The sequence below is a fragment of the Dreissena polymorpha genome, chromosome 3 (assembly GCF_020536995.1).
Source record: "Dreissena polymorpha isolate Duluth1 chromosome 3, UMN_Dpol_1.0, whole genome shotgun sequence".
Lineage (NCBI taxonomy): Eukaryota > Metazoa > Mollusca > Bivalvia > Myida > Dreissenidae > Dreissena > Dreissena polymorpha.
In genome coordinates this window covers 29,010,621-29,036,537 of record NC_068357.1, presented here as the reverse complement: position 1 = coordinate 29,036,537, position 25,917 = coordinate 29,010,621, and the positions used below count along the sequence as shown (strand labels likewise).

Below are 25,917 nucleotides of genomic sequence, written 5' to 3'. Positions count from 1 at the left end.
AATACCACTAACACACAACTTCCTGTACATTGCATGATATGTATTTTGGGCCGGAGGCCTCTGTTTCTTTAATAAAATGTTGACTTGACTTGACTTGACCTGACTTGTCAGCGTACACCAGTTCATTCTGTTCAGCTGTTTGAGCCTAAAATTTACATGTTGGTCAATGTTATAATAATTGTAAGTAGTTTGAAACTCATTCACGTGACCTCTGTTGAACTAGCACGGTACCATGTATCAAAAATGCACACAACAGACCAACAGAACCAAATAACATTACTTGTGTTGTTACCATTGGCATTCACCGCTGGAAGCTGGATACTTACCACTGGCCGGCTGAAGGAAGCAACTAAATTGGAGTATATATTGATGTTTGCTTCGAAATTTGCATTTGTCTCAATGTTGCTTGCATGGACCGAATCGTTGCCGGATTGATGTTCTGAAACAATGATTAAACTGCAATATAATGATATTGTTTCGGCAAATAAAGCATCTAGTTGTACATAATGTTTTCATCCTCAAAAGAAGACGCAAGCATCATATAACACCAATAAACGAACCGTGCGATGGAAATGACTTTTAGAAATCTAAAGTGGAATGATACAAAGACATGTTATCAATCAATTGAGAATAAAACTTTATTACTGCGATTAATTTATCAGACCAACACTGCAAAGCTTAACAAGAAATCAGACAGTGTATATAACCTGATTCCATTCGGATATCACTCTGCTGTGAAGAGTTTGTTCGAAATCCTTTTATACTGAAATTAAAGGACAAAATGACTAGCAATTATATTAATTTAACTACAAATGTACATTTTATCTTTAGTTAAAAAACGGGCGCAAACATAATTTAAGATTAATTGTTTCTCTAATAAATAAAAATTGATTATATGGGTATGACGTTTCTGGAATGAAAAATGCCTCTCGTACTGTGTAATGTATGATTGTTACATAATGAATTATATGAAACATAAATTTGTCATTTGAACGTGCAAAGAAATATTTTTAACATGTTCAATTATATGTTTGTGTCTTACGGGTCCAATATAGCATTCCTTCTGATGCGCCGTCGTACACCTAAACAATATATCAGTTCGTGTCAAAATAATCATTTGTATCTAAGTATATAGTTCATAATATTTATTGCAAAATTCAGATACAAGGAAGTTAAATTAAGTACTTTTTATTTTACGTTCAAAACCATTGTATGCAACTCTTATGAAGAAGAAGACTGTCACAGTAGATATGACAACCGCAAAAACTGCCTGTCCAATCATAATTGACATGAGCGGTATCGAACCCTCCGTCAAAGGCAAGCGGTCTTCTGTAGAGTATAAACGATAGTGAATCAAAGATTGTTTTAATAAATGTAATTAATAAATGATGGACGAAACAAACGTCTTCTAGCTGTTACACTATTTCAATATCAGCCTAAAGTAATGTGTTCAATCTATCCGGATTGCCTTAAGAAAGGAAGAAAACGTCAACTGCAAATTTAGATTTAAAACAAATACCTTCTTGTTCTGTAATCGATTCAAGTGTAGTGTTTGAGAGTCCGTTTATGTTTCATGCTTGACATTCATGTTTAGATGCTGCCTCAATATCAGATCTGGAGATGACGATTGTACACTCAATCCTGTTCAGACATGCATGGCGGTAAATCTGGTCTTCGAGTTTGCCAAGAGAAATGTTTGCGAGTGGATTTCTCTTTACTGAGCAAGGAAAGCAAACTTCTGTTGACAGGCCGCGTTTTGTTACCAAATAGGCTTTTATATGTTCAGCTTCATCTAAAAAGCATTCAATGGAAATGCAAACCTATTTTTGAAGACAAATCAAACCTATGAGCTATACTCGGACAAGACAAACCGTAAGTTATTGTTAAGACAAACTTGATTTTGCACTTCTTTTACGTGCACATTTCTTGCATACATCTTGTATCACATTTTATATGCATAATTACCAATTAAAAACAATTAGCTTTTACGCTCGTTCTGAACAATAATACTATGCAGTCTGTTTTATGATACTGAATTTTAGGGTCGTAATGGATATATTAACATTTGCTGCTTTAACTGTCTAAAACGATAAATGTGTAGATCTTTCAGTTATTTATACAAAACAGTACTTACTTGAGACATCCAGAATGTTATCATTTTTAAAGCCGTAGATTGAACTCCTCACACTCTGCATGACATTTACTTCTTTGACCTGAGGAATTACCGGAGACATTGACATTCAGGGCAAACACTGTGCCTGTCATATTTGGTAGTAGTGCGTCGAGTGTTTGAATGTTGTCTTTATCTGTCGCCCATTTATATATACATTTTGTGTTGATGTCCACCAATGGACATTCAATGTAGAGATGATACCCAGCTGACATATTCGCAGGATTTGAGAGAGGATCTGCAAAAAAAGTGTATTTTTTCTTGTTGTGTTAATTCAATTCAATTTAAATGGTTTTATGTTTAATTTACCAAAATAAGTAAGGAAAACAAAAACAATTTTTACTTTCATACTTTTAAGTACCTAATGCATAAATGTCATGCTTACATGTATAGTTCACCGTTTTGGTCGTCGAGCGCCAAGAATCGTTTTGACCGTCCGGATATGTCAATAATTATCTGCAGGTGATGTTTTTATTGTCCCACGTTCTGTTAGCCGACTATCAATGTGGCAACACTAGTATACGTTTGATTGGTTGCGTCGTACACGTTATGTTGAGAGACGTGATTAATAATCTGACTGTCGAGAAACATCTGTATAACAGGAGGGGGTCTCCCTGGTGGTGTTACACAGGTTATATTCACTGGAGATCCCTCTTGTAGTTCTGGTAGAGTTAGTGCTGGTTCTAACTTTGGTGGAACTGTTTAATGGTATTAAGCAGCGAATGAATCGTTAAAATGTAATTAAACACAAGCATCGTTAATGTAGACTGCAGTTTAACTAATTATATTACAATTTATTTAATGCGTGTTACACAAAACAACGTATTAATGCAATATATACATTACCTGTCTGCACTAAATCAATTTAATACCGTATTAATTTTTTCTAGTGGCATTGCCATCAATATTATATAACGTATACATCTGTTTAGTTTTTCTCGAACTGTATGGCAGCATGTACGTTTATTAAAACTGTCTAGTGGTTTTGCCATGTGTTTCACATAATGTTTTCAAACATTTTCTGATTAAGTTTTGTTTTTTCTCGTGCTGTATGGCAGCATGAACGTTTCTTACCGTAAATGTAAACCGAGGCATTAGCGGTAAACACCTTTTTGTTGTCATAAGACGCTGAGCATACGACCGTTGACTGATGATCTTTCTCACTGATGGTGTAATTCATAGGTGGTGTATGTAAACAGGCTGTCGTATTTAGTGCGTTTAAGTTGTAATTTGATGTGACCAATCAAGAGCGAGACATTGTTGCTATATGTGGTGCATATTAGTATGTCTCCTGGTATGACACACAGACAGTTGGAACAGTTGTCCACACTGCAGAGCGAACTTAGTACTGGACGACCTGAAAGTGGATGTGTGATAATGTATTATCACTTATTATACAATAATACAAAGGTTTAAAATAACACTCTTTGAGCTAAATGAAACAACCGGCAAAGTTAAGAATGTGCTCACCATCGAAAAGGATAATTTCGTAAGTTTCAGTATTGAGTTCCTTACACATAACGTTGTATCGATGTAGCCCGATGAAATTAAAGACGGTAAGAATGTACTGGAAATTAAGTTTGTCAGTTCGTTCTTCATAAACGCCTTCTAGATATGATATATCAACGCCGTCTCTCTCCCATATCCGTGAATTACCGACGGGATTTCTCAGAATCTTTGCAGTTGGGAAGTATGCAATCTGACCGTAGCCTCCGGGTCCTTCTGGGTAGGATAGCACGTTGAGATACCCACACTCGTTTTTGAAATCTGGTATTAAAAAGTATCACAAAATACATATGCGTTAAGCATGAATCATAGAAATTTGACATGCGTTGCCCTTTTAACTATTTTAATTATTTTTAGGCGTATATCGTTTCATTGCGGTCTTGAATACACGGACAAAACGATGAAACTATGGTTTTATAAATTTTCTTAAAATTATTTCTTGAAAAGCTTCATAATTTTAATGTTTCATTGTTTTAACTATATACCAACGTCTTTGGACCAATAATATATGTTTAATTTGTCCACACATTTATTTTGTAATTTGTGTCACTTGAAACATTTACCAAGTGCTTATTTGTTTTAACCATTTGAAGCAGGAATGTATTCTTCAACTGCGTTAGTTCAAAAACTTTTAGGAGGCTAATGGAATTTACCAAGTGCTTATTTGTTTTAACCATTTGAAGCAGGAATGTATTCTTCAACTGCGTTAGTTCTAAAACTTTTAGAAGGCTAATGGAATTTAGTCATTTGTTATTTTCATTGAATAATGTCAATCAATTTAATTACACATTTTTCTGCAACTATCTTAATAAGAATACAAAACATGTACACTGAAAGTTAGAGGTAAAATGTCGTTTAGTACTAAACGTGAATGAAACAAAACAGTTTTGAAAGCACATTGTCTATTTAAGTATGATTAATCATTGACAATGGTTGTAAAAGTAGGTGTGAACTTATACAATATATTTCATTTCCGGTATATATCCAAGTAAGTTCCAAAGTTCATTTCTTCCAGTGTACGTTTGATTTCACAATTAAACGCAAACTTGAATGCATTATTAGGCTTAATAAAATAAAATATTCATTGAACCAATGTACTTGATAATTTAAGTAAAATAAATTGTAACAGCATGTAAAAGATGATTAAGATTCGCCAATTCAATTCCATGTTAATCAAGCCACTTCGTGCAAGACCAATTTTGTATCTGCTTATTCTTTGTAATACTTGTTTGTTTGTTTTTTTCAATTTATTTTTATCGTTTTTAAATTCGTTTCTATGTATTCACATGTATTTAGTCTTGTCGCGGGTTTTTTATTAAGTATTTGTGTGGTGAAAAGCGGTATTAATTACAAAACCTTAAGCATTTTTAATCTTCACTCTGCAGTTTAAAGTTCACCTTCTAATTTTAGATTAATGACAGTCGAATCCAGGTTATTGCAATTCACGTAAATAACCGCCCCGTCCAAGCTGCTGTTCACATAATCACTGTCCAGTTCCATCATCTTCATCCCGTCAGATTCGAACAGGCTATATCCGCTGTTGATTGAGTAGACCTTTGACCTTTGATCTTTAAATATTACTTTCCATTTACAGACTTCGTATTGTTCGTATGAAAGAGGTGATTTTGGCTTCAGCTGGAACGTTATATTCCTTCCAATGAAAGTCGGGGCCATTGCGGACAAATAACCGAGGGCATTTCCTTCCGCAGTAAGGTGTAGTGCTGAAATTTTTTAAAACAATAGAAGTGAATATCGTGTTTTATTTTATCGACATTTATAAGTTCCGCCTCGACTGACAAACGAACGTACAAGTCCCTTTCCTAGTTTCTAGGGTTTAAACTGTTCAGTTAAAGTAATATGAAAGTGGTTATAGTATTTTATGCCGAAAACCGACGGACCGACAATGTTACTCTTATATACCCGTTCCCTGTTGTTGCATTTTAATATAGACTTCTGTAATGGTCAGATATGATAGATGTTAAAAATCATCACCTTTTTGCACGTGTATGTATCTTTCAACTAGCAAGCTATATATTAATTATTGTTTAATGTTAAATGCGTATTGAACTCCTAATTTATTGCACAAAACGATGATAAATTAATAAATTATAACAAAAATTCAACTTCTCTGAAAAAGAAATTTCACTATCAAATATATATATATATAACAAGGTATTTAACCCAAAATCACCCGAAATAATAATAATAATAGCAAGACTATTGTCAAGCAAAATATGTCCCCTACCGGTTTTTAGCAATATTTCCAGTCTATTTGTTGCAATAGCAACCCGAATTCTTGACGTATGAACAACATGAAATAACGTGTATAATCTCCATATTGCCATCTATCCATGTTTCAAGTTTCATGAAAAAAATATGTAGAACTTTTAAAGTTATCGCATAATCCAGAAAAGTGTGACAGACTGACAGACTGACAGACTGACTGACTGACAGACTGACAGACAGAGCACAAACCATAAGTCCCCTGCGGTTTCACCGGTAGGGGACAATAATAATAATAATAATTATTATTATTATTTATTTGAGTATCATGTAAATTATAAATATAACATGATTTTATGATTATTATGTTTATTTTTTTATAAGAGTAGATATTGGTTTGGCATTGAACAAAAAAGCTCAAGTGCGTTACCATACATGAAGGTTAAGATGTAAAGTTTCATCACTGTATCACAAACACTTTTTTTGTAACCGCAAGTTCAAAATGTTATTGTTTTTGTCCTGTCTGTGTGTTTATTGGTTTGTTGATTTGTTTGCGTCAAACGTCAACATTTGCCATAACTTTTGCAATATTGAAGATTGCAACTTCATTTTTGGCATGCATGTGTATCACATAAAGCTGCACATTTTGAGTTGTGAAAGGTCACGGTTAAGGTCATCCTTCAAGGTCAAAGGTCAAATATATGGGGAACATAGTGTTCCACATACACATCTTGTTTTACTAAAAATTTAAAATATCCTATACTAAAAACAAATGAACCAACATATTGAGGTGTTCAAGTTCATATGCTCTCTAATATGTTTGTAAAATGTCATCTCTTTAGCAGCAAAAATTATTGGGCAACATGTGACACAAATAATAAAGTGTTATGTTTTGCCTAAAAAGCTATAACTCCAAAGAATTAAAAATAGGAACCATATTATAGGGATCTACGCGTTCACAGGATGGTTAATATGTTCGTAGCCGCAATATATTATTTTTACGTTTGGCAAATGTTGAAAAATGTATCTTTTGCTTATATGTTCATAAATCCTGTTTTGTGAAGAAAACAATCCGAACCAAAATATGGAAGTTCGCCAGCTCAAAATAGTTGATAGAGTATCATCCCTCTAGAAGCAATACATTATGAGTAACACGCGACACAAGTCGGTTGAGCTAGTATTCCGGTTATTTAAAAAAATCAGAACCAAACTATCGAGATGAAAATTTTCACATGTTGGCTATTATGGACGTAATCGTTTAATCCTCTAGCGGCAGTACTTTTTGAATTACGTTTTACACAACAATCCGACGGACGGTTGGACGACGCAATAATGTATATGCCCCCCCCCCCTCCCTCTTAAAGTGGATGTATAAAAGACAGGATCGACGAATTAGAAAACGCCTAAGGCATTTAAACTGTTTTACGGCTTGCCATTTGTAGCAATATTTATTATTTGTAAAATAAATTACGAGTAATCTAATAGCAATAAATAAACAATAATATAATGTACATATTACATACATTCATATTAAATAATCATTTATTATAAAGTGAATTGCAATTTTCCGCCGCTACATCTCTTCTAATCAAATTAAAGATTAGACTTAACATCTCTTAGCTAAGATCATGGTTATGAAATAATGGAAAAGCCGTTATGTGTGTGTATATTGTATAGCTTGGCTGTAGATTGTAATTGTATAATATATTAAAATAGAATAAATAAACTACTATTCCATATTTATATAATAGACGTGTTTTCTTCAGTTAACAGAAACGGAAGTTTTTAACCATATACACTGAAGTAATATATTTAAAACAAAACGATGAAAGCCATTATTGTCTACTTGATGACGTGGCTGTAGTTTGAAACCAACGCGATAATGCTGCTGTTTTCCAAGCCACATATTTTAGTGTGAATTGTGACCGTCAAACTCATTACTGATGGAGATGTGATGTTGATTCACAGACCTCTACAAATGAAATAGAAATCCAGATACAGCTAACCATCTTGATTGTTCAGAACTTTAAAGTTTGAACAAGCGATGCACATATTCTTTCCTTGAATATCTCGGAGTTTTCAGCAAATCCAATTCGCAACAAGCAATTGTTGCATACATACATTGCACACATATATAATATATAAGCCACAATTCAATAAAATACAATTACCTTGAAACAACAGCAAAATCCCTAGTTTAAAATGTGCATGTTTAACAAGCATATCTAACATTAATTTTATGAACGATTATCGAACGTAAATTCACGAGCAAATGTCCTTAGCTATACACGTAAGGTCACTTATGTATAGGGAAATTTATTTGAATGTTCACTCGGAATGAAATTTGAATTAAAAAGTATTACAATTAACAATCAACCATTGATCGTTGTGTGTGTTTTTAATCAAACTTTTCGACCAAAGATAACGGTTTTAGACTTGTCATGTTTGTTCATTGTGGAACATCTTAACGTGACTTGAACAGACGAAGGCCAACCATCGTTAACAGTTGGTGGTCCCTCTCTAAACATTTCACATGAATATCATATTAAAACTCATCTCCAGCCTTCTACTCGAGAGCAATTTCTGAGCAATAAATGATGTAATTCTGAATACAAATGACATAGGTTACTCAATAGCCATGTCATACTTTAAGGTGTTCTTCCCCCCAAAAAAAAGTTTTCATATCTATATTATAATTTCTTCAATAATGTGGTTTCAATATTATACGGTCATACAAAATATGTTGTGCAATTAAAATCAGATAAGTGTTGTTCATCACGACCGCCTAACGCAGAGAGCCCAACTTACACTTTCTAAATAATTGGGTGCGGCGAGTCTTTCGGCAACTGACTCAAACAACTGATTTCAGAAAGAACGAATAAGAATCTGTGTCCATGCAGTGTAGGGCTAAGAACATTTGTACTGGTTATCGATCGTTAGAAAGGCAGCGCAATGTCAATAGGGCGTTGCAGGGATAGCATCAAGCATTGTATAATGTGGTTTTCTAGAGCAAATAATCGGTTCATTGTTATATGCATAATGTTTGAAGTCACTGGAGCCTCTTGTTCAACGACAATCGCCGTTGTGAAACTAACTATACAACAGTTGAACGCTTACATATAATTCATGCAGTAGTGTGGGTCCCTGTAAGTGATGCATATTCTATGATTTTTCTAACCCGCGCGTTGTATAATTGCGCCTTCATGGACAGTTGATCATATTTCTCCTAAAAAATAAACACGGTAGTGGCCCCGTTGAGTTACTCCGTCAACATGAACAGTTAACAGCAGATTGCCGTGGATTGTTTTACCAATTCATCTTCCACTCGCAATGATAAATAAATTTATGACCTGCTTGAGAGTTAGTATGCTACCCTGGTTTCAGTGGTGGTAAATTTCACTACTAATCGGACGAACCGAAATTTAGAAGGATTCAGTAGAACAGATCTTTGATAGCAGTGGCGAGATCTTGAATGGTGAAGCAAAAGCGGGCACTAACAAAAGCGCTTCTTCAGGAATACATTTCGTCGATATATAAAACTCATCCTCAGTACCAATCCGCTTTGCCGCGACATACCGGAATAAAGAGCTAAATGTATTTCATGTTCACATGGCATTAGTCCATTTCTTTCGTTCAAAATTAGCTAGGGCATAACACTGTATAGAGTATTCTATTTCCCCGCCAGCGGATTGTTTTTGTGCCTCGCCGGTTTCGTCTTTGATTCAGTAAATGCAAGAATTATGACATGCTTCGTCAGCCGTATCAAGTTTTTTTCCACAAACACGGAGAGTATGGCGTTAGTTTGATACATGAACATGTATTTAATTAATTTATGAATAAACAAATGCATGAATTAATTAATGAGTGAGTGAATAAATGAATGAACAAACGAAAGAACAAACGCATGGTAAATAAAACGCTCACGAGCCCCTGACCCACTTAACTGACCTGCCCCCCCCCCTCTGCTTTCAAGGACGGTGTATCATGGGGTTGTAACATAAAATCAACTGTGTATCATGGGGTTGTATCACAAATTAACTTTGACAATGGGCTGTATCATACAATAACTGTATATGCTAGAAATGTATCATGAATAAACTGTGGATCATGGGATTGTGTCACAGATGAACTGTGTATCACTTGAGAATAAGCATGCTTGTGTCTGGTGCCAGAACTTGGAACTGATTACCGGTTGGCAGATTTCATTGAAACAGTAGGATGATTTACTTTAAATTGTGATACAAGCAATTGGTCAATAACGGAGTAACGGCCCTTTTTGACATCTAGATACCCTTTTATAGAGTATTTTTTCCAGTCGTAAGTTCTTTCTACAATAACATATGAGCCACAGCGATGCAACTTACCACACTTGTTATCAATCATGTGGGACTGAGTCACATGCAAGACCCATAACCCTAGAGGCAAGGTCAAGGTCACACATTCAGGTAAATGATCAGACATTTAACTAATTGTGCATAATTTCTTCACTCTGCATCAAGGGATTCTGTAATAACTTTATACAATGTTGTTCCGTTATCTGGAAGGGTGGCACAGGTAAGACTCGGGTCTCTTGTGTCAAGGTCACACACTGGGGTCAAAGGTTACAAACGTTTTATTTATGACTCTAACATGCATCACGGACTCTAGATGACTCAATATACGCTCCGTGCATGCATCATGGGATTTGCATCCATCCATAAACACAATTTACTTAGCAGGGGATATCAATTCAATGAATGTGCTTGTAAAAATAGAAATGTTGCAAATGTGCAACCACTTTTATGTTGACACTTCAAAAGATAGTTTTTATATATATACATTGTAAATATATATATACTTAAATATAAACAATTAAATATTTTTTAACAATATATTTTAAAACAAAACAACAGATAAAAGTAATCAATGAAGATTTCAAATTTTATTATTAATATTTTAACAACAATCCCATGTCTTGGGGCTAAGTAAAGTTAAAGAATGTTTACAAAAATACATAAAATTAATTGAAATCTTATCTTGATAAAGAAAGTCATACAGATTTTAGTTTGTGTTGTGTTCTTTTGAAACTTTGGTTTGAACTAGTCAATATGTTAACCGTTAAAACAACCATGAAAATAAGTGTGTTCTTTTGTTGGAAATTTAAACAAATAGTTTAGGAATATACATAAACAAAAAAACTATGGAAGATGAAAATAAAAGTAAAGCATAGAAAATAAATGCTAACAAAAAAAATCAACAAAAGAATAGAACATCATTACCTTTGACGGTCTTGATGTTTCTTAGTATATAAATTAAATACTTAACAAAAAGTTACATAAATATACACTTAACAAACAGTTACATGTCTGAAAAAGATAAGTGTACATGTTTATTAGTGCATATAAGTACATTTATCTTTGGTTGTACAAATGCGGTATTCAAATATAACATAGATATTTGCTTCATCAGACATGTATAGTTTTAATTCATTGAAACATTTGCACAAAACTGCTATCATACCACAACTCATAACTGCAATAAATCACTAAGCACAGTAAATGTAATGTTTGTGGAATCCAAATACATCAACACTGATTTTTAATTGTAAGTGATCGCATAGTTTCATGTGGATTTGAGATAACAAATGAAACATTAAAGAGTCTGCCTTTATTGAAACTGGCCAATAAAATCTTATGGAACCGGTATCTTGAACAATAATTTATCTCACAAATGTGTCCAATAGGGCATATCATGATTGCAGCTATGAGATGTTTGTATATTTGAAGAGGCACCATAAAAACATGGTATACACTGCGCTAAGACAAAATCAAGTTAATGTTGGGAAAGAGCTGAGGGTTAAAAGACAAATTACCCACGAAAAACTAGTTAATAAAGGGGGAAAATAGACATTTTAGATATAGGCTGATAATAGGTCTGACTAGACTCAGTGACCATTGACGTTTGTTTCAGGATAAATCAAAGAGTAGTCAACATCAAATGCCCAAAAAGATCAAACAAAAACATTAAAGTAAATAATAAAAACAACAAAGCACAGTCATGGAGCCTCATTCTGAGAAAACTGGGCTTTACACATGTGAGTAAGTGGTGTCCAAGATTTGACTGTGAGTAAGTGATGTCCCAGATTTGACTGTGAGTAAGTGGTGTCCCAGATTTGGTTGTGAGTAAGTGGTGTCCCAGATTTGACTGTGAGTAAGTGGTGTCCCAGATTTGACTGTGAGTATGTGGTGTCCCAGATTTGACTGTTAGTAAGTGTTGTCCCAGATTTGACTGTGAGTATGTGGTGTCCCAGATTTGACTGTGAGTAAGTAGTGTCCCAGATTTGACTGTGAGTAAGTGGTGTCCCAGATTTGACTGTGAGTAAGTGGTGTCCCAGATTTGACTGTGAGTAAGTGGTGTCCCAGATTTGACTGTGAGTATGTGGTGTCCCAGATTTGACTGTGAGTAAGTGGTGTCCCAGATTTGACTGTAAGTGGTGTCCCAGATTTGACTGTGAGCATGTGGTGTCCCAGATTTGACTGTGAGTAAGTGGATGTCCCAGATTTGACTGTAAGTGTTGTCCCAGATTTGACTGTGAGTATGTGGTGTCCCAGATTTGACTGTGAGTAAGTGGTGTCCCAGATTTGACTGTGAGTAAGTGGTGTCCAAGATTTGACTGTCAGTATGTGGTGTCCCATATTTGACAGCGAGTATGTGGTGTCTCAGATTTATCTGTGAGTAAGTGGTGTCCCAGATTTGACTGTGAGTATGTGGTGTCCCAGATTTGACTGTGAGTAAGTGGTGTCCCAGATTTGACTGTGAGTATGTGGTGTCCCAGATTTGACTGTGAGTAAGTGGTGTCCCAGATTTGACTGTGAGTAAGTGATGTCCCAGATTTGACTGTGAGTAAGTGGTGTCCCAGATTTGACTATGAGTAAGTGGTGTCCCAGATTTGACTGTGCAGTTCACACAGGGCTTTTCACATGTGAGTAAGTGGTGTCCCCAGATTTGACTGTGAGTAAGTGGTGTCCCAGATTTGACTGTGCAGTTCACACAGGGCTTAAAATCATGTGAGTAAGTGGTGTCCCAGATTTGACTGTGAGTATGTGGTGTCCCAGATTTGACTGTGAGTAAGTGGTGTCCCAGATTTGACTGTGCAGTTCACACAGGCTAATCTGGGACAACACTTCACTGTAACTGGATTTTTGTTTAGAGGAGATCTTATTAAAACAAAAAATTCCATAAAAGCAAAAAGTGTCATCCCTGGTTCCCCTGTGCAGACTGCGCAGGCTAATCTGGGATCACATTTAAGCACATGCATTAAGCCATGTTTTCTCAGAGCGCGGCTAAATGCTTGATACAGATCTGCCTTTCATGGAACAGATACTTGCCCATTGGAGTGAAGGGGTGCATTGATAAACACACTGACATCTCACAGTTACTGGTAATGTCACTCATGTTTTCCAATAAAACTACAAATGCCTGAGTGCACACTATTGTACAAATAATACTAGAATATACCATTGGATACATGATACATACATACTAACATTAACTGACTTAGGATAAATTGACCATTGAATCTAATACAGTTTATAAAAGAAGTAAATGTTCTTATAATTTTTTTAAAAGCATGCACAAGCACCAATATTTACTAATCTTTTTTCTTTCATGAATCTGTTTAAACAAAATAAAGACAAGTGACATAGTACGTTTCAAATTTCATACTAATGATTTTTTCAGAAAGCAGCCCCAAATTTATGGACCCATATACATAAAATATATCGATGAAAGTAACCATCTGTCATGTATTTTTTGTTTATAATTATTTTGTCTTTACATCATAAGTAATGCAAGATTGCATATGATATGAAAATTGCTAGGCTAAGCTAATCTTGTTACAACAGACTTAAAAATTTGAGATAAAATGGGGCCAGTTATCAACGTCACATTTTCTTTTGAAGAATGTAAATCTCGATAAAAGTTATCCAACAAAACAGATTTCTATAAACAGAGCATAAATCAAACAGTGATTTATTATGATAAATGTTCAAACGCACGCAACAGTCAACATAAATCTTCATCAACAATGTTCTTTTAGTGTTGTGTTTTTAATCGCACACATTTAATGTTGACTTTCAGCATTATTGCTTATCCACAAATGTTCATTTTTGTGTTGTTTTTCAATCGCACAGATAACACACATAATTTTATGTTGACTCATAAAATATTCAAATACTTGTACAGTTATTGTGACTACTTGTATATAAATTTTGTTTACTAACTAATTCCTATATCCTATATAATCTTGCACTCATTTTTTGGCCGGTGCGTTGTTGCTATCGTCTTATTGGAGTGGGCTCTCGTTTGGTGCTGGCAGCTTGAACTCCGTGGGTTCAGTGCCCCATATGTCCCGGGCGTATTCAGATATGGTGCGGTCGCTTGAAAACTTGCCTGACGATGCTATGTTGTGGAGACACATCTTGGACCATTTTAGCTGGTCCTACAGGGACAAAAAAGTGGGAATTAATGTCTTTTTGTAAAGTTTGAACAACACAATTTATCTTTGACAATTGCAACGGGTCCTAAAAGTTTGAACCAAAGACCATTGAAACACGTGCTTACAGTTTGAAAAATGCAATTAATCATTAACCAAAGGGACAGGTCCTAAAAATTTGAACAACATTATTAAATTTTGACAATTGTAAGGGGTTCTAAAAGTTTGAACAACACATTAATATTACAGCCATGATACTCGTCCTAACAGTTTGAATAACACACTTAATCTGTGACTAATTAACACAATATTTCTTTTCATAAAATTAAGAGTTTTGTTCTGGAAAAACTGGGCTAAATGCAGCTGTGTAAAGTGTTGTCCTTGAATATACTGTGCACAGGTTCATCAGGGAAATCTGGGCTAAATGCAGCTGTGTTAAGTGTTGTCCTCGACTAGCCTGTGCACAGGCTCATCAGGGAAAACTGGGCTAAATGCAGCTGTGTAAAGTGTTGTCCTAGACTATACTGTGCACAGGCTCATCAGGGAAAACTGGGCTAAATGCAGCTGTGTAAAGTGTTGTCCTAGACTATACTGCGCACAGGCTCATCAGGGAAAACTGGGCTAAATGCAGCTGTGTAAAGTGTTGTCCTAGACTATACTGTGCACAGGTTCATCAGGGAAAACTGGGCTAAATGCAGCTGTGTAAAGTGTTGTCCTAGACTAGCCTGTGCACAGGCTCATCAGGGAAAACTGGGCTAAATGCAGCTGTGTAAAGTGTTGTCCTAGACTATACTGTGCACAGGCTCATCAGGGAAAACTGGGCTAATTGCAGCTGTGTAAAGTGTTGTCCTAGACTATACTGTGCACAGGCTCATCAGGGAAAACTGGGCTAAATGCAGCTGTGTAAAGTGTTGTCCTAGACTAGCCTGTGCACAGGCTCATCAGGGAAAACTGGGCTAAATGCAGCTGTGTAAAGTGTTGTCCTAGACTATACTGTGCACAGGCTCATCAGGGACAACACTTTCTGCTTAAACATGATTTTTGTTTAGTTGTCCCATTATACAATTTCAATTTGATAAATAGATTTAAATAAATTGATTGACTAACTAAATTTGATAATAGGAATACATATACACATTCAAAAGCAAACTTTGTCATTTGACAAAGGTGTCTTATAGAATCTTCATATTTTGCCAACAATGTAACAGATGAACTGAAACAAGCATTGTTATGAATTCACAAGAAATATGTAATTTTAATAATCACTAATTTAACAGAATCACATTTTGGAAAAATTGGGCTTGATGCATGTGTGCAAAGGGCTGCCCTAGATTAACCTATGAAATCTGCACAGGCTAATCAGGAACGACACTTTTTGCTTTAACGAAAATTCGTGTTAAAATGTAGTCTCTTCTAAACAAAGATCCAGTCTATGCTGAAATTGTCATCACTGATAAGCCTGTGTGGACTGCACAGGCTTATCTGGGTCAACACTTAACACAACCCAAAACTAGGCTCAATTCAACTCAATTTTGTATAAATAGCAAGTTGCAAATTACCTTGAAAACTTCGCTGACTCTATCCTGGCACTTAACATAGGCATTAAGTCTGCAAACAGCATGAACCTGAAAACCATGGCAATAACAGCGCCATTACAAAACTGTTGCATGGTCTTTATTGGCACCTATTTAAACATGCAAGCAAAGGATAACAATTATTAACTTAAATAATTTAATAATTGTTACATTAATACCAAAACATTAGTGGAAAAAAACACTTTAAAAAATGATCACAGCTTTTTAAGTTATTAAACTAATAAGAATTATGGACCACTTTTATGACAAGACAAAAGGTGTGAAACACAATTCACGCTACTGCACTTTGAAGAAACGCAACAGCTATTGTACAGAAATTTATTAAATCCAAGGCCTGTAACTTTGTATAAAACAAGAGCACCGCCTTGCGGGTGCAGACCGCTTATCTATTTTTCTTTTTAAAGGTGTAGGGACCTATCTCAATTTCAATCACAAAAGAGGGAGTTCAACTGCTATATGCCACCCTACCGTGGGAATAAAAAATAGAAATTTGTCACAGACGTGACGAATACCCCCACATGCCGCATTGACACATTATATTTTGCATGTCGTCTTCACAAAAAACAGCGGACACCATGCTTAATTTTTAAAACGCACTAAGTAACCCCTTGATCTAGTTTTTGACCCAGAAAGGCCCATGTTCTAACTTGGCCTTAAGATCATCTCCCAGTGATTTCTTTTTACCCAAAATACCATCTCTATATTGCGGACGATACCGACGATAGTCGATGTATCCCGATTGTAATCGCCTGTTTTTTCACACGTTCAAGATGGCGGCAACCAGAGGAGAAATTTGCAATGAGCAGCGAAAATGATAAATAACATTCAAATTAACTAGAGCTTTGTCACAGACGTGACGAATACCCCCACATGCCGCATTGACACATAATATGTTGCATGTCGTCTTCACAAAAAACAGCGGACATCATGCTCAATTTTTAAAATGCACCCCTTGACGTAGTTTTTGACCCAGAAAGGCCCATGTTCTAACTTGGCCTTCAGATCATCTCCATAAAACTTCTGACCAAGTTTGGTGAAGATCGGATGTAAACTACTTGAATTAGCGAGCGGACACCATGCTGAATGTTAAACAAGAGCACCGCCTAGCGGGTGCTGACCGCTCATCTAGTTTTCTTTTTAAAGGTGTAGGGACCTATCTCAATTTCAATCACAAAGGAGGGAGGGGTGGAGTGGAGAGGGGTGTATAGAGTGGGGGTGTGGTCATTTATTACATTATCTTCCAAAAATGCAAAAAAAAGCAAAAAAAAAAAAATTTTTTTGAGGGGGGATTCTTGCGTGGGATGGTTGGACGGTATTTCAAAAATAAACTAATAAAAATAAATATTTGTGTTTTTTAACCATGTTTGAAAAAAACAAGAGATGTGTTTGTAAGAAACACAGTGCCCCCTATTGCGCCACTTTGAAAAACAAATATTTTTTTTTACCTTTCACCTTGAAGGATGACCTTGATCTTGAACTTTCACCACTCAAAATGTGCAGCTTCATGATAACACCGCTTTGAATTTTTTTTTTTTGACTTTTGACCTTGAAGGATGACATTGACTTTGAAGAATGACCTTGACCTTGAACTTCCACCACATAAAATGTACAGCTTCATGAAAACGCCGCTTTGAAATTTTTATTTATTTGACCTTTGACCTTGAAGGATGAACTTGACCGTGAAGGATTACATTGACCTTGAACTTCCACCACTCAAAATATGCAGCTTCATGAGAACGCCGCTTTGATTTTTTTTTTACCTTGAAGGATGACCGTAACCTTGAACTTCCACCACTCTTAATGTGCTGCTTCGTGATAACGCCGCTTTGATTTTTTTTATATTTTGTTTGATCTTTGACCTTGAATGATGACCTTGACCTTGAAGGATGACCCTGACCTTGAACCTACACCACTCAAAATGTGCAGCTTCATGATTACGCTTTTTATTATATATTTTTTGACCTTTGACCTTGAAGGATGACCTTGACCTTGGAGAATGACCTTGACCTTGAACTTCAACCACTCAAAATGTGCAGCTTCATGATAACGCCGCTTTGAATTTTTTTATTTGTTTTTTGTCCTTTGACCTTGAAGGATGACCTTGACATTGAAGGATGACCTTTAACTTCCACCACTCAAAATGTGCAGCTTCATAAGAACGACGCTTTGAATTTAATTTTTTGACCTTGAAAAATGACCTTGAAGGATAACCTTGACCTTGAACTTCTACCACTCAAAATGTGCAGCTTCATGAGATGGTTTGGGTGGAGTCAAGTGTGGTATGTCAGGTAAGAGTTGTTTTGTCAAAGTATCAATCGAATCTTATCATAAATAAAGAAGTTATGGCAATTTTGGCAAAATTTAATAATTTGACCTTGAGAGTCAAGGTCATTCAAAGGTCAAGGTAAAATTCAACTTGCCAGGTACAGTACCCTCGTGATAGCATGAAAGTATTTGAAGTTTGAAGAAGTAAAGTGGATCTAAACACAAAATGTAACCATATATTCAAAGTTACTAAGTCAAAAAAGGGCCATAAGTCCGTAAAAATGACAACCAGAGTTATGCAACTTGTCCTTTACTGTCCCCTTATGATAGATTGTGAGTGTTCCAAGTATAAAAGCAATATATATGATACTTTAGGGGTAAAGTGGACCAAAACACAAAACTTAACCAATTTTCAAGTATAAAGGGCCCATAATTCCGTCAAAATGCCAGTCAGAGTTACATAACTTTGCTTGCACAGTTCCCTTACGATAGTTAGTAAGTGTTGAAAGTATGAAAGCAATGGCTTTGATACTTTAGGAAAAAAGTGGACGTAAACAAAAAACTCAACCAAATTTTTAATTTTCTAAGTATAAAAAGGGCACAATTCTGTCAAAATACCAGTCAGAGTTACATAACTTTGCCTGCACAGTCCCCTTATGATAGTTAGTAAGTGTTGCAAGTATGAAAGCAATAGCTTTGATACTTAAGCAATAAAATGCACCTAAACACAAAACATAACCAGAATTTTCAATTTTCTAAGTATAAAAGGGCACAAAATTCTGTCAAAATGCAAGCCAGAGTTATCTTACTTTGCCTGCCCAGTCCCCTTATGATAGTAAGTAAGTGCACTAAGTTTGAATGCAATAGCATTGATACTTTATGAGAAAAGTGGACCTTAACGCAAAACTTAACCGGACGCCGACGCCGACGCCAAGGTGATGACAATAGATCTTTTTTTTCAAAAAATAGATGAGCTAAAAATGGGCCGGAACGTAACTTACACTTGATCTGTAAGTCATTTGGGTAGTTTTACACACCAAATATAAGGTATGTATTTGAAGAGTTTCAGAAAAAAATCCAAAAAATATAATTTTAAAGGAAAATTCCTTAGTTCAAGGCCGATTAATTTTTCCAAAATCAGTGAACTTGAACAAAAAATATCAAAATTAATATGATAGTCATATAGGTAGACTCACACACCAAAATTCAGGTCAAAGTCTGCAAGCATTTAGCAAAAAAGTCAAAACTGTCATTATAGAAAAAAAATTAAGTCCAAGGCCCGTACTTCGCAAATTGGACCTAACCAAAACTCTAACTTGATATAAGTCAGGCAGGTTAACTCACACACCAAAAATCAGGTAAATATCTGGGAGACTTTAGGAAACAAACTCAAGATACAGAAACCAGTGGGACGGACGAACTGCTATATGCCACCTTTCCAGGGTCATAAAAAATTGATTCAATAACCTTGGCTTAAATGTTCTCAATATGACATTAATATTACCTGTCATGATTGTACTAGAGAGTTAAATATATACCTGAAGAGGGCAGGCTGGTCTGGGTTAAAGTATCCGTTGTTGATCTGATCCATGATCTGGAGGATAGTGGCGTTATTCCTGTAGTGTTCTTCGGGCTTGTATCTGAAAATAACACATAAATGGGGCTTAATTCATGTGTGTAAAGTATCATCCCTGATAAGCCTGTGCAGTCGGCGTGTCAATGATTTTTTTTATATTTAATATATAAACTAGGTACACGTTTGTAGCGATTGATCATGTATCACATTTGTGTTATTGTTTATATGAAGTTTTGTGGTGTTTTCAATATTAATAAAAAACAAATGCACACATTTAAGTTAAAACATGAATTCTAAATATATACCAAATAAGTCTTGTGAATCAATATTTATGTTTGTACGAGTGAAATTATTAAGTAAATCTTTAAGACACATGGGAGAAAAAAGATTGAGGGTTTGCAACTTGAAATGTCTATGAACCCTTAAGAGTTTGGTAAATGTTTCTTCAACTTTGGTTGTAGACTCAGAATACCATGGCAATAGAACATACAACTAAACATCATGTAGATACAACTTCTGATCAAGTTTGTTGAAGCTCTGATGAAAACTACTTGAAAGAGAGAGCAGACAACATGCAGAATGTTTAAAAACACACTAAGTGACCCCGTGACCTAGTTTTTGACCATGCAAGGCCAATGTTCGAACATGGCCTAGACATCATGTAGATACAACTTCTGACCAAGTTTGGTAAAGCTCTGATGAAAACTACTTGAATTAGAGAGCAGACAACATGCTGAATGTTTAAAACACACTAAGTGACCCCTTGACCTAGTTTTTGACCCGGCAAGGCCCATGTTCGAACTTGGCCTAGACATCATGTAGATACAACTTTTGAACAAGTTTGGTGAAGATCGGATGAAAACTACTTGAATTAGATAGCGGACAACATGCTGAATGTTTAAAACGCACTAAGTGACCCCCGTGACCTAGTTTTTGACCCGGCAAGGCCCATGTTCGACTTGGCCTTAAGATCATCTAGATACAACTTCTGACCAAGTTTGGTGAAGATCGGATGAAAACTACTTGAATTAGAGAGTGGACGCGGATGACAGACAAGCTCACTCCTATATACCCCCCTAAACTTCGTTTAGTAGGGGGTACATGTACAACTGTTTTGCGTACCCCTTCTTATTGAGTGCCTCGACCTCCTCTACTGTCATGCCGAAGATAAAGATAATCTCTGCTCCCATCTCCTCCCTCATCTCCACATTGGCCCCGTCCAGTGTTCCGATAGTGAGTGCTCCGTTCAGCATGAACTTCATGTTGCCTGTCCCTGACGCCTGTACAACAGATTATTGTATATTAAGAAATTTAGTGAGTATTTCTTGATTTAAAGAATTTCTATAAAAAAATACATGATTTTCATAAATTACGTAAGGAATTTCAATAATTTATGAAACTTGTTTTATGAAAAATTTAATGAAATTTGGAATGTACTTAAGATATTTTTTGCTTTTGAGAAACTTACTAAGGAATTCCATGATATATGACATTTACCTACAGAATAGCATGATATTTACAAAATTTAATCAAGAAATTCATGGTTTTTCAGGAATTTCATAAGGTTTAACCAAAGGGGCTTTGTGGATATGGCAACATTTCAACATTTGAGCTGAAGTCTGGTAAAACTTGGCCTTAAGCATGTGCATTAAATGGTGTCCAAGATACGCCTGTGCAATCCGCGTCAGGCTAATCAGGGACAAAACTTCAGTCTAAACTGGATTTTCGCTGAAGAAGGCCTATCCTTAAAATGAAAAAAAAAACAACAACATGAAAGTGGAAAAAGTCATCCCTGATAGCCATGCAGACTGCAGAGGCCAAACTGGAACGACACGTGACGCACATGAATTAAAGGCTGTTTTCTAAACACGAAGCTTATTTAAACACATTCACAATACATAAAACAGTTGCACCTAAAGAGCATTGTGGATATGAGGATATTCCTACATAAAACATTTTGAGACCACTTCACTCACCTCTGTTCCGGCTGTAGAGATCTGCTCAGTAAGGTCCGCCGCAGGCATGATCTTCTCTGCGAGGGACACCCGGTAGTTCTCAGGTAGACGACCTTCAGCTTGTCGCCCACGATGGGGTCGTTGTTGACCACGTCGGCCACCGTGTTGATCAGCTTAATGATCATGTGGTAGCCTGGGGCCGCCTGACAGAGGGAGAAACATATATTGTGCAACTATTTTTTTATAAAAAATAACTTCAGTGATTGTCAAAAAGAAGTATTTTTGCATCAAAATAGTCCAGAGTCTTTTCTTTGGCCTGAACATTTGCTGTTGTTAACCTTTTACCACTCAGATACCCACTCTTAGGCATATGCAGTCCCGTAGAAAATCTAATTAAATTCGAGACCTTTCTTACTTGATTCAAATTTTAAAGGCTTCATTTACTACACTAAAGTACTGATGAGCAGCAAACAGCATAAAACCTGAAGAGACTGCAAATTTTACTCGTTGACTGTTCTGGTTTTATGCTTGCTGCATATAGCCATTTTCACTTTGCTTTTGAGAGATAAAAGGTTAAGTTTACTATGATTCTGAGAGAGTAACTCGCAGTCTGTTTAGGTTTTATGCGGTTTGCAGTTCGCCAGTACCTTAAAGTTGGAAATGAAGCTCGTCAAACTTCAATCTATCAAGGAAGTTCTTAAATAAAATTTTCTAAGGGACTTCAAAGGTGTCAAAATGCGTATCTCAGCGGTAATGGTTAACATGTAATAAACCGTAGAAAAGCCTTCACCCACAAAAACGGGCCTCGCAGATTTATTAGCTTCGTCAGTACGTGTCTTATCAACCACATAAGCTCCTCCAATCATTTCAGGTGTCGCAATGCTAGAAGTAAAAACACTATTAAACCTATGAAAATTATTAATTTGGTATGTTTTTTTTGTATTTCCGCTCAGATTTGTTGCTTTTTTCAGTACAAATATGTCACATATTTCATGTGTCCTCTTATGTCGTAAACTTACAGTTGCTCTCTGAGAATTAACAATATGATATAATTTTAAAGAAAAGCACATGAACTCTTATAGTTGCTATGTTAATTGCCTACCCTACATGTATATGCAAGACCGTTGTGTGTTACAATAGACTGCAATACATATTTAATATATTATTGACTACTTAATGTTGGCATTGATTTAAATGAAACTACCGTATGCATTGATTAAACACAACCTGTATTTTACATGTGGCATACATAGTTATTCATATAACCTTAAGAGCAGTATGTGACCTCAAAAGGTCTTGCGTGGCATTTGGTAAATAGGAATAATACAATTACGATGCGATATAGATATAGTTTCCGGCTTAATTAAAACAAATGTTTTTACTAGTTTTTTGTCTTCCTTCTTTTAATTTCAATTAATCTGTCGTGATGTGCGTTGTTTCTAAATGGCCAATTATACATGATACGCAGCAGTTCTTTGCGTCATTAAAGTACTACTTAATTATTTTTGTCTTTAAACTCTTATTCAATATCCATTAACATAACATGGCAATAAGACATAAGAACTGTCAAAAGACATAATACAATCATATTATAAGTTTGTACAAATGCCCATCACGTTTTATTTGTAATCAATTGTTTAATATCTAAAAGTGTAATCGAATGCAAATGCTAATTTACTTTTACCTTAAAATAATACAATAACTTAACATCTTTTACACATAAATCCTAAATGTTCATGAACATTATTGTAGCTGACTACAACAACGTAACGTGTCTTCATATCATCAACTTAAACCTTTGAAATTTTACTATTTATGTGTGAATATATGGCAATGGAAAAAAACAAAATGCATCCCCACTTATTGACAGATACTTGTAAAATAGAAATACAGGGCAACCACGTTGCATAAATGCTAACACAATACTTTAGCATGCGTGCTCATGATAATGTTCACAATATGACTTTTCTTTTATTTGCATGTTTAATAATACTCGTTATACGATATCATAGTAAATGGTTTGCGGCAACATTAAGCCGCGCTTCGCTATGTGAAATGAACTTGTATTTGTGTAATGTTGGCTTCTCATGTCTGCTGCAAATGTAAGTGTCGATTCAAATTTGCAATTTGGACAATACAAGTATAGTGCTTACTTCAATTAACAGTAAATGATTAAACGTAACATAATACTTTAATAGGAAACGATCCCCTCGAAAAGTTGCCCCACAGTAAAACTAAAAGTTTGCAAGGTTGTTGCAAAAACTCGATTACCAGCTCGCGCATGTTTGTTTATACAATTTATTTCATTCAGTAAACACTCAGCATGTTAATGTGTTTGGTATAGAGCAAATAATAATAAACACGTTTTAACATCTGGAAAGTTGATATGTCGGATATTCGTTGATTGTAAAATAAAATAACTATAAATTTGCCGAAGAAGGTAGTTAACTTAGTTCTTACAAAAAAAATATCATAACAAATATTTTGTAGTTGGGAGTAAACGTATAATATATAAATGAAGTGAATTTATAAATAATTGAAGGAATGCTGCATCGATCTAAACACTTAATAACACAGACTTAAAACAGTCGCTAAAGCAGTTAAAGCTCATGTATTTATTCACCAGAGAGAATTTTCTTTGTCAATCGCGAGATCTATAATGAAAACAGCTTTGCAACAAAGTTAGACATGTTGGATTTACATTGGGATTCGGTGGACGGGCGGGCAGTCGTGCGGCGTCATTCAGGTGATTACCGGCCAATAACTTAGTTTTGCATCGACCAATCTTCCATTATTATTTGTATAAAGCAAGCTTGCATCGGGACCATGATTGCGATTGTATATCGGGATAAAGGGATACAAGTCAATCAAACTGTTATTTATAATACAGTCATTATTTCTGCTCAATATCTTGAGTTTGTATGGAGGTATTGCACTGTGTGTATAAATAGCGTAGATCGAACTTGGAATCAGTCTTATCTAAGTCAAAGTCACTTACTTCAACATAGGTAAATGGTTTCTGCTCGATAACTTGAGTACAGATCGAGGTAATGCCGTAAACGGTGGAACTAGGTAGCTTGCATGCAAACACATGTTAAGATTGTAGTTTGTTTAGTTCCCATATTAAGATTTATTGATTAAAGAGGTTTAAGGTTTTGTTGGTTGGTACCTCACATGCAAAAAATGCGTGGTATTGCATTCTTAGACAGTTGAATCGAGGTCAAGGCTACGGTTTCTAAGAGCGATACAGTGTTTCTGCTCAATTACTTTAAAGTGGGGAGAGGAACTGCGCTGAAAGTGGGTGTAAATGTTTTACACGCACACCTAGCTATGGATTGCATACATATTTAGATCTAGATAATAACTTAAAACATTTAAAACATGGTTACGTGGCATTACCATTTTTTCGTTTCGAATGTTAATTACATTCATTTACAATAGGTAGAAAATCCATATTAAAGTTCTATCGGTTATTTATTTTAAATTTATTGAGTATCGAAGCATATTTTCTATGGTTCGTTCGGCAATGCACAATAGCATAACAATATTATTTATAAAGCATCTGGGTTTTCAGATTCTTGACATATAGATTTCTATCGCCCCTTTTATTAATTGCAAGTCGACTTCCTTGGACCTAATGAGTATTTCACTGTTTCAGACAGTGGACATTTGGTTTTTATTATATTTAAGTGGTTACATTTCAATAATTTCCCGCAAATTGTTCAAGTTAAATCCATTTTAAATGTAAATTATGTAACAACTACAATATATTTCGCAGCTTTCGATTGCGTACGAATTTTACACAATCGTGTATTGTGTGTATACACCTTTCTCTGATAACTCAGGAAACCAAAAATATATCTTCTGTTTAACACATGGTTTACATTATTCGTTTAAAATGTACATTCTTAGTGGAAAGATAATATAATTTAAATAAACAGGTGGCAGTGCGTCAACAAATCAAATGTAAGCACATTAATATGAAATAGTATATGAAATAAAAATGGATAGAACAAATCGAAAAACGCACTGTATTCGAACTTAAAAACTGAAATATGACAAAAGCAAACTTTCTAGTACTAAAGGTGTGAAACCTGTACATATACACTTGCTTAAACCGTTTACCATAGATGAACAATTACCGCATACTCAAA

The 25,917-nt window shown here is 35.3% G+C and overlaps 3 protein-coding genes across 6 annotated transcripts in view; 2 read left to right on the top strand and 1 right to left on the bottom strand.

The window, feature by feature from the left end:
• The window catches only part of LOC127873462 (uncharacterized), a 211,531-nt gene that overhangs the window by 1,347 nt on the left and 184,267 nt on the right, over positions 1-25,917 (bottom strand). Inside the window, exons 1-10 of one of the 4 annotated variants that reach the window (XR_008046165.1) lie at positions 8,071-8,194; positions 5,074-5,397; positions 3,641-3,937; positions 3,245-3,527; positions 2,556-2,868; positions 2,226-2,408; positions 1,520-1,792; positions 1,186-1,329; positions 708-763; positions 327-439 (exon numbers count right to left, since the gene is read on the bottom strand). Coding sequence is in view for 1 of the 4 variants with exons in the window: in XM_052417345.1 (XP_052273305.1) it covers positions 13-145; positions 327-439; positions 708-763; positions 1,043-1,082 (342 nt within the window). In the remaining 3 variants the exon portion in view is untranslated. Of the gene's footprint in view, positions 1-12; positions 146-326; positions 440-707; positions 764-1,042; positions 1,083-1,185; positions 1,330-1,519; positions 1,793-2,134; positions 2,409-2,555; positions 2,869-3,244; positions 3,528-3,640; positions 3,938-5,073; positions 5,398-8,070; positions 8,195-25,917 lie in introns of those variants that run through there. The other 3 variants (XR_008046163.1, XR_008046164.1, XM_052417345.1) reach the window with 3 other exon arrangements.
• The window catches only part of LOC127873452 (uncharacterized), a 209,543-nt gene that overhangs the window by 25,568 nt on the left and 158,058 nt on the right, over positions 1-25,917 (top strand). The window lies entirely within an intron of this gene.
• Positions 1-25,917, top strand: part of LOC127873458 (uncharacterized) — a 185,126-nt gene that overhangs the window by 13,493 nt on the left and 145,716 nt on the right. The gene's annotated exons all lie outside the window — the stretch shown is intronic.